This window comes from Lepidothrix coronata, unplaced genomic scaffold (genome assembly GCF_001604755.1).
Source record: "Lepidothrix coronata isolate B3197 unplaced genomic scaffold, Lepidothrix_coronata-1.0 Scaffold22, whole genome shotgun sequence".
Taxonomy (NCBI): Eukaryota; Metazoa; Chordata; class Aves; order Passeriformes; family Pipridae; genus Lepidothrix; species Lepidothrix coronata.
Window position 1 is genome coordinate 3,182,379 of NW_016690202.1, and position 9,794 is coordinate 3,192,172.

The window sequence follows — 9,794 nt, forward strand, 5'->3', positions numbered from 1 at the left end:
GACCCTGTTGTCGAGTTTCGGAGACTTGGCAGGACGCCAACTCCAAACTGGTACATGGGGTGTCCTCTGCAGGGCCAGGAGCTGGACTTTGATGATCCTTGTGAGTCCCTTCCATCTCAGGACATTCTAAGATTCTATGGCTTTGTTTGGTTTAGTAGCAACAGAATGTTTGGCACTGGGTTGAGGCAGGCCATAGAGAGGCTTTGGAACAGTGGAGGCTGTGTTGGTTTTTTCCCCTCCTTTTTCTTTCTCCAGACTCACCTTTTTGAAGGAGAGAATAAGAGAAGATTTGCTCCTTGGGTTAGGCAATCGCTGTCCAGCCAGGACTGGTAGGTGTTGTCCTTCGTAGCCAGGGAGATCACTCAGTGGACGCACAGAGTGGGGTTCACAAAAAGGTCACACCACACAGGTCTTCTCCCTCCAAAGAAAAAAAATACGGGCAGGTTAGCTGTGTTCCCCTCTACAGGGCTTTTGTCATATGGCTGAAAACCTATCTTTGGTTAGGAGCAGCTTTTGAGAGTGACTTTTCTCCAGGAACACAGATAAAGGAAGGAAGTAGGTAAAGGAGAGATCCAGATTAGACATTGGGCTGGGATAAGTTTGGAGAAGATGTGAAGGAAAGCACGTACTGGCTAAAGGGGAAGGTGGGATTGTTAGCTTCATGGGGATATGAACACCTCACTTCACTGTGAGGATGCTGAGGCACTGGACCAGGTTGCCCAGAGAAGTTGTGGATTCCCCATTCCTGGAAGAGTTCAAGGTCTAGTGGAAGGTTGGCAACCCCCCTGCCAATGGCCGGGGGGGTTGGAATGAGGTGATATTTAAGATCCCTTCCAACTCAAACCATTCTATGATTCTATGAGATAGATCTGGATTTTTTCTTTCTTACCTGGAGACTGTTTGTAAAACCTACAGAGAGCTGCTGAGCTTTGGCTTCTACAAAATAGGTAAATGTTGGCTTACCCTGGTCTGCACCTGGCACTTCTAGGTGAAACAAGGAGATGACATTTCCTCCTCCTTTCTCTTGCCCCAGAAGAGAAATATCAAGGACAAAGATACACAGGGAAAGCTAAGGTCAGGGAGAACAGACTAATGAAGCAGCTCTGCCTTGACAGGCTGCTATTTAAATGAACTTACAGCTTGCAAGACCTGAAATTTATGCAAATGCTAAAGATGCCCAAGTTAGTCTTGCAGTATGTTTGCATGCACACCTCAGTACTCGGTTTTACGTGAATATGTGGGATCTTCAGGCATCTGAGCCACTTCTGCTGGCCTTACCTTTTATTGACTCTGAAGCATTCTGGAACAGCTTTTATTCAAAAGAAAATACTGGAAGATGTTCAATGTAAAGACGAAGTAGAGCTTAGTTTAATGCTGGATTGTATATAATTCTGGTCTGATGTTCATTCAGGGAGAGCAACAATGTTGCTTGCTCAGTACTCAGCACTCAGCCATTAAAGCAAACCTGTATCAAAAGAGGATCTCTGTATTTAGCTTTTATTATGGTTATTATGATTAACTAATACCTTAGTTAACTTGCTACACGGGAATGTTATTAAATGACCTACTGTATGAAAAGGGGCCATGTGTTTTTGCAGTCAGATCAAAGGTTGTGTCACACAGCAGAGAGCAGGATAAGTGTGGTATTGCTCACTGCTACCTCTTCTGTCTTCTAAAGGTTGCATTCATTATATGATCATACCAGTGGATGAAAATATTGTGTATTCATCCACCTCTTTCTTAAGGGCAAGTTAGCACTATTTTCCAGGAGAAACCTGAACTGAGGAAGGACTTTGGACTTGGGTGAGGACAGGAAAGAAATTCATATCTCCTTGGACGTTTTTATGAGCTGGCTCCAGTGTTAGAGAGAATGAGAATGACCTGCTTGAATTCTGAAGCTTTCAGTTCCATGCTTTATTTTTTAAAAATGCTAATATCTACCATTAAGCACGCATTCTTTGCAAATTCAAAAGAGATCCCAGTGCTGCTCCTGTTGAACCCCTTATAGTTACTCAGAAAAAGAAACAATCCTTCCTACTCACGTATAGGACAGTGATGTTTATGCCAATTCAGGGGTTGCTGTACTTCAGTTTGTTACTCATTAGAAATTTAAAAAAGGTTTGGAAAGGAAACAGTAGGAGCCTTGTTCCAACACTCTTATTGAGCTGGAAATCATCTTAAATCCAAGTTGTTTTTTTAGTTTATTGCCTTCAATCAGCTAATTCAGGGGAATGAAATTTTAAAATGATGATTAAGAAGAAACTGTGGATTACCAGTGCCCTATCCTGATAAGGTGGTGTTTATGGTGTAGGCTGACTCATATGTGCTTGTCTTTCTTAGAAACTGGAATTGTCTCTGATGATTTCTTTCTGATTTAAAATAACTCCATGTCTCTCTTTTCTTTCAGAATGAAGAGACGAAAGTGGCCCTACACATGCCCCTCACAAAGGAACATCCTGATCCTTTGTGCTACTGGGTGGTTGATTGCACTGCTGAAGATCCTCCATGTTGAAAGACATTTTTTTCCTTCTAAGGGCATTTACTTGGTTGAGCACTTCTTAAGCACTTCTTCTTATGTTAGAAACAGGTATTCATATCCTAGAAATGTGTTCCACTATGAAATTAATTGTTCATCTATATATGAACAAGATCCTCATGAAATTGGCAAGAGTTTAGAGATAAGAAGAAAAGAAATAGTTGACTTAGCTGATGAAGATGTTGCAGCAATGACAAGTGATTGCCATGTGTATCGTTCTCTTAGGAAATACCACCTAAAACCTGTTTCTCCAGAGGAGGAGAGTTTTCCAATTGCCTATTCTTTGGTTGTTCACAAAGATGCAGTAATGGTAGAAAGGCTCATACATTCATTGTACAGTCATCAAAATATTTACTGCATCCATTATGATGAAAAAGCAGCAAGAAGTTTCAAATCTGCTTTGGAAAATCTGGCTAAATGTTTCCCAAATATTTTCATTGCATCAAAGTTGGAGACAGTGGACTATGCACATATTTCACGTCTGCAAGCAGATTTCAATTGTTTGTCTGATTTGATGGGCTCTCCAGTCCCTTGGAAGTATGTTATCAATTTGTGTGGTCAAGATTTCCCTTTGAGGTCAAATTTCGAGTTGGTCGCTGAACTGAAGAAACTTGGTGGAGGAAACATGCTGGAAACTACAAAGCCAAGCAGTAGCAAAAGAGAACGATTTACTTATCACTATGAACTTATGAAAGTGCCTTATGAATACATGCAGATGCCTGTAAAAACCAACATTTCCAAGAATCCGCCGCCTCATAATATTGAAGTATTTGTAGGCAGTGCCTATTTTGTTTTAAGTCGAGAATTTATTCAATATACACTTGAAAGCTCACTCGCAAAAGATTTTTTTGAGTGGTCAAGGGACACATACTCTCCAGATGAACATTTCTGGGCCACTCTTGTACGTGTTCCTGGGGTCCCTGGGGAAGTTCCAAGGTCATCTCAGGACATAACAGACTTACAAAGCAAAACTCGTCTGGTGAAATGGAATTATCTTGAAGATTATTTGTATCCTCCATGCACTGGTACCCACCTTCGCAGTGTTTGCATCTACGGGGCTGGAGAATTAAGATGGCTTCTGAATTATGGGCACTGGTTCGCCAACAAGATTGACTCCAAAGTAGACCCTGTTCTGGTAAAATGCTTGGCTGAAAAAGTGGCAGAACAACAGAAGGAGTGGGTACATTTGTCCTCTGACAAACGCTTTCTGCACTTAAGTTCTACGAATGCCTTGCTATAGCACCACTGTGCTCTCTGCTGTCCTTGCCGTGTCCTGCTGTAGCACAGCACCTGCAGTTCCTCCGCCTTGTCTGCTGCAGGATGTCAGTGAGCAAAACATCCATTCTGTATGAAGTTCAAGCCCCTGGAGAGCCAGGTGCCTGGCTGTTTATTTATGAAAAGTTATGCCTCTCTGATTAATTGTTTTGTAACTTGCCACAATAAACCTGTAATTGTTCTTCAGGGTGATTCTGAGAGGTGAAATTTTCTTTTGGAGGCTGTGGCATTGTTTGTCCCAAAGGAGCATTTCAGAAATGTGTTTTACTTCAAGTGTGTTTGTGTCTTTCATAAGAAACTCCAACACGTCTGTCTGCCTGTCCCCTTTTCCTTCACTTTTACTTTTCTTAAAGGAATGAAACAAAGACCTCTGTGTCTGCTGCCTCAGGAAAACTGCAAGTGCCCATCTCACAGACAAAACCAAGAGATCAGCATGACACCAAATGAGCCATGTGACCTCACTTGAAGTTTCAAACTTCTCATCTGTGGGAGCTGCACAGATCTTTGCAATGTGAATATGACTGGATGATATAAGGGAAAGAAGATCCCTGTGTGCTGCATTGTCTGTAGCATTGTTCTCTTCTCCCAACTCACCTGTGCGTTGCTTTTCCTTTTGTGAAGCATGTGCTCAGTATTGCTGTGCAATACTATGGAATCTGTGATAGTTGGTTGAAACAGAATTGTGCGATGTTATTCTTCAAAGTTACAAGTGTGTTCTAAGGGCAGTCTCTGCAGCCCCTTAGGGTAGAATCCACGCCAAAAGAGATCAATCTTCATTTCTATCTTTGCCCATAGAAATATCCTTCTGTGAAATCCCAATCTATACATAGTGGATAACAAGTCCTATTTCTAGTTAGTGTTGAGCAGTGTGGTGCTATGTTGAAGTGCAGAACGTGCAAAGTTGAGCAGTAACCATAAGAATAGCCATATTGCAGAAATTATGACCCTGTGTAGAAGTGTCTTTCTGTGCAAGTCCGTGGCTTTGTGCCACCATGATCCCAGGCTGACAGGAGCCTGAATGAGGCCTAGTTTAGCTGTAGAGCAAGTATTTTCCAACAGCCCCTGCTTACCGTGGCCCTCCCAGATCTTCAGATAGTAAAGTGTCTCTGGAGCCTCCTCGCAGATGTGCTTCTCATGCTACAGCATGCAGGAAGTGTTTGCTAGTGTAGGGGTCTCTGCAGAAACCCTTACAACTTAGAAATGCCACTTGGCATTTTGGGGATTTCCCTGGAATACTGCTCTGCCAGAAGTTCAGTTTTGGTGGTTCCAGTGAACCCTGGGGTCTAGCTTTCTCCATGCCACTGTCTTCTTTCTAGCCATCTGTCTTTTATTATGGGGCCTCTTCCCATGAGTGACTTCAGGACATCTGGCCTTACCGTTCTACAAATTGCTGCAGTAATGATCATGTCTCATATCCATGCTCCTTATTTGATCTGAAAGAACCAAGTCACTTTTTGCTCTCACCTTCTGTTTATAAATTTAGTTACTGTCAAGTCATCTGTGGCTTAAGACTGGTTTGAGAGTCAGGAGTCTCAGGCCTTTTCCCACATTTGTGACACTGATTTTCAATAAGACCTCAGACAAACCACATGAGTTTTCTGTTTCAGCTGTTCCAGCGGTAAAATGGGAACCACAATCTTCTATTATTTTACTAAGCACTTTGGAACCTGTGGGTCTTGTGAGTTGGTTGCACAATACTAATTGTATATCAAACTATTTATGGAATCTGTGGATGCACAGGTCACATATTTCTTTAATATATTGTTTCTGAAATAAATGGGGATTACTTTTAAAGTCTGTGTTGCTTACTTAAGTGACTTGCCATGTCTACCTAGGGCTGTCCTGACTTGATGTAATTTGTAGACACTTTGTAGAAAATGAAATATTGATAGTATTTACAGATTCATACATTAGTACTTGTATATAAATACAGTCCCCATGTGGTAAAAAGGTTAATAAAAGAGAATGTTAGGATCCCAGAGGGCCAAGCTACAGCCTTCTGTGCACATAAACCCATGGTTAATGATATATTTAAAATTTTGTATTTAGTTAAACTGGCTTTATGTATGTATGTACACACACACCCCCATTTGTGTTTAATTGGAGTTGTTTGACCTGCAATAAATTTATAAATATAATTCACCAGCACAATAAACTTTACTGAAGTATATAATTTTAATCAAGATGAAACTTTGTGCTACTTTAGTTGAACTGGGTTTAATGATACCTGTCATTTAACTAGTTTGGAATAAGGCCACTCATCCTTCCGAGGTCGTAGGGAAGAGGATGCGGATGTGGCACAATGTGAGGCAGCATCATGCATTACAGCAATATGTTTGCTAGATGTGAAAGTAGAAGTTGTACAGACATAGCTGCAACTTTATGAAGTTCTGATTTTCTAATGAATTCTAGATATTTCTGCTTTTTTTGAAAGTAACTTCAAAGGCTATTCAAGGTTGTAGAAAGGCAGTTCACAAAAATCACGGGGCTGATCAGACCCTGAAAATCATCTAGCCCAGCCTCCTACTCACAATAGGATCAACACTTACTTTTAGCTGAGTTTCTTGGGCTTTCCAGGGATTCTTGCAGAGGACTCTTCCTCTAAGGAAGGAGGAACATTTTCCATTGTTTCCAAAAGAAGAAGAAAAACAGTCAAAATGTAAGTTTCTTAACTTTGGAATAATTTTATCTCTGTTTTTAACTTTACATTCAGCAGTGTTGCCATTATTTACTTTTGGCTTCATCATAGTTGCTCTTTACACAGGTAGGTCTGTCTTTGCTGTATATGTACCTAGGACATGATCCACAGTCTTTCTGTGAGGAAAGAACCTGAACCTAGTTTATGGCAAAGCAAATATGAAGTTTTATTTGGACCAAAACTTAGATTAGAGGCAGTTTTCACAGGGGTGCTCTCATAGGAGTTGTTAATTTTTATTTTGATTTGGTTTGGTTTTTGGGTTTGGTTTTTTTTTGTTTGTTGGTTTGTTTTTTTGCCTTAGTAAAACTTAGATATCCTTTTCCTCTTCCCCTTCCTCACTTCTGAGAGATTCCTCTTGTAAGCTATTTCCCAGATTTGAAGTGCACATACATTCACACATATTGGGTCGTTTCCTGTGTACTTTTTCTGCTGAAAAAGGCCCGTGCTGGCTTTCTTCCACCCACCCTGCCTTGTGCTGGTCACATGGAGAATCTGGACTATGAGTTGACCTTGTTTTCCTGTTCAAGAAGGATGCACAAGCACAGCAATAATGCTGGTCCTGGCTATCAGCACTAGTCCAGCCCACCATTTTGTTAGTGCATGAAAAAGCAAAAATGCTAAATGTGTTCTAACACGGACAAGTTAAGTAAGGAAGAAAAGGAAATAATAAGCTTTAATGAAAGAGAGGCAGAGCCAACATTAGTACAACTTGTCTTGCTAATGAATTTATTAGGCTAGACATGGAGTCAGGACAATAGTATATACAAACATAAATGCCTCACAATATACTTTCTTCAATGCTGGAATAAAAGAATGTGAAAGAAAAGACTAGAAATTAGACATCTAATCTGCAATTGTAATTAAAACAGACTTGGACTGTTGAGTATTTTTATGACTGCAAAGTCATTACTGTGGCACTTAAATCAGAATGTATAAACATGAAAAAACCAGGACTTGGGCAGCAGATATGCAGTGTATGTGGGACACTAGTGTGTGTTTACAGTGTGACCTTGAGTTTTATTTCACATATAATATCTGTTTCTACTTGGTGTTTTTACAGAAATTGGATTGGTCTTGGTGATAATTTCCACTCACATAGATATGATACTTCAGAACAATATGATCTGTTACTACAGTGCAGTAAATCTGTACTGGAAGACCCCAGTGCTGTTTGGTATTTCAAGCTGATAGTTAAACCCTCTATCCTAGGCCTGTTTCTTCAGAGCTACAAAACTCATTAGTTTTTTATGGCTAAAGTATACTAATCTTTGTAGCACTAATCTTTCTTAGAGGACGGAGAAAGCAATAGAAGTGAAACTTTGGAGGAGGCATTTTTTCAGGTGAGACAGTACATTGGTCTTGCGTGGCCAAGTAGGAGAGGAGGTGCTCCTGGTGCCAGAACAGAGATTCCCCTGCAGCCCATGGTGCAGGCCGTGGTGAAGGCAGCTGTGCCACTGCAGCCCATGGAGGTTCATGGTGGAGCAGAGATCCACCTGCAGCCTGCGGAGAACCCCAAGCTGGAGCAGGTGAATACCCAAAGAAGGCTGTGACCCCATGGGAAGCCCATGCTGAAGCAGGCTCCTGGCAGGACCTGTGGCCCTGTGGAGAGAGAAGATCACTCTGGAGCTGGTTTGCTGGCAGGACTTGTGATCCTGTGGGCGACCCACACTGGAGCAGTCTGTTCCTGAAGGACCGTGCCCTGTGGGAGGGCACTACAGCAGTTAATGAAGAACTGCAGCACATGGGAAGGACCCACACTGAAGAAGTTCACGGAGAACTGTCTCCCATTGGAGGGACTCCACACTGGAGCATAGGTGAAGTGTGAGGAATCCTCCCCATGAGGAGGAAGGAATGGCAGAGACAGCGTGTGATGTACTGACCCCAAACCCTTTTCCCCATCCCCCTGCACTGCTGAGGGGGAGGAGGTAGAGAAAATTAGGACTGAGGTTGAGCCCAGGTAGAAGAGAGGAGTGGGGGAAGGTGATTTCTTTCTTAAAGATTTTTTTCCCCCACTCTAGATTAGTAAAAACTAATGTTTTCCATGAGTGATCTTTTCCTGTCCTTACCCTGACTCAGAAGCCTTTTGTTTTATTTTCTCTCCCCTGTTCAGCTGAGGAGGAGAGTGACAGAGCAGCTTTGGTGGGCACCTGGTGTCCAGCCGGGGTCAAACCACCACAGACAGGAAGGAGCCAGATCATATATTTTTAAGAGGAACAAGGAAAATACGTTTTCTTGCTGCTGAGCTTCCACTTATGTGTCTTAGCACAGATTTGCTTAAGTGGAAATGCTTGCATATAGCATGGTTGCTGCTGCCATCTCTGATCAAGGTAGGCTAGACTTGAGTTAGTACATTTTGAAAACAAAGATGATTTAGGAGATAAGTGCCTGGAGCCTGTATTAGTGTCCCATCTTGCAAAAAAATAAGTGCTTAAAAATTTACTGAAATTTGTCTAGGGCATCACAAAAAGACTCAGGAGAATGTGTTGGTTGCATCTGAGAGAGCAGAAGAAGGAATGTCTGACTTTTTTTCTCATGGCAGGTCAATGGTTTTTAATGATGCTTTGTGTGTTCTTTGTAGAAACCAATTTAAGTATGTGCTAATTTGAAGACTAGGGTCTGACTTCCACCTTATATTTGAAGTGTTTGCTTCCAACACATATGAGTTTATTTAAAAGACTCTTCCCTGAGCTACAATTAGAGTCTTCATTGTGATTTAAATTAAAGGCAACAACTTTCCTATTGCTGAGCCTCTTTTCTCTGCCATCTCAGAGTTTGGGCGCTGAAATGGAAAGGATGGCAAGTCTAAGCTTTACCTAGGGCAATGAGAAGATTAGAGACTATAAAGAGATGCTGCAGGTAGCATCATTACCACCATACTGGCTGTTATGCTACTGTACCTATATAGCTGTTATGCTATTAATATGTTACTATAGCATAACAGCTGGGAAATAAGAATAACTGCATCTTATACTGTAGAGCTTCAAATCACCATTTCTTCATAAATGTAATAGGAATTGGAAATCACAGCTGGAAATAAGTACACACAAATATTTCAGTGATAAATTGCTAGGGGCCAGAGGAAGTAGGATGAAAACACAGGTGGAATGTCCATTTTATTCTGATGCATGTAAAAAATTAGCCATAAATGCATTGCAAGACCTTTCAATCAGCAGAAAGTAGATGCCCTCCTGCTACAGAGGTTTGAAATAGCAGAATTGAAGGCATCCACTTATTTTCTCCAAGCAATGTTGTGGTTGGTTATTTTCCCTACAGTTGTTTCTTACC

General features: G+C 41.4%; 1 protein-coding gene across 7 annotated transcripts in view; it reads left to right on the top strand.

Annotated features, from left to right (window-relative positions):
- Window positions 1–5,954, top strand: part of GCNT4 (glucosaminyl (N-acetyl) transferase 4, core 2) — an 18,602-nt gene extending 12,648 nt beyond the window's left edge. For 4 of the 7 annotated variants that reach the window (XM_017808357.1, XM_017808360.1, XM_017808358.1 and 1 more), the window contains one exon: window positions 2,408–5,954. In XM_017808357.1, coding sequence (XP_017663846.1) covers window positions 2,408–3,776 — 1,369 coding nt within the window. In that variant the 3' untranslated portion in view covers window positions 3,777–5,954. Of the gene's footprint in view, window positions 1–255; window positions 330–380; window positions 444–882; window positions 948–2,407 lie in introns of those variants that run through there. The other 3 variants (XM_017808359.1, XM_017808362.1, XM_017808361.1) reach the window with 3 other exon arrangements.
- Window positions 5,955–9,794: the final 3,840 nt, after the last annotated feature.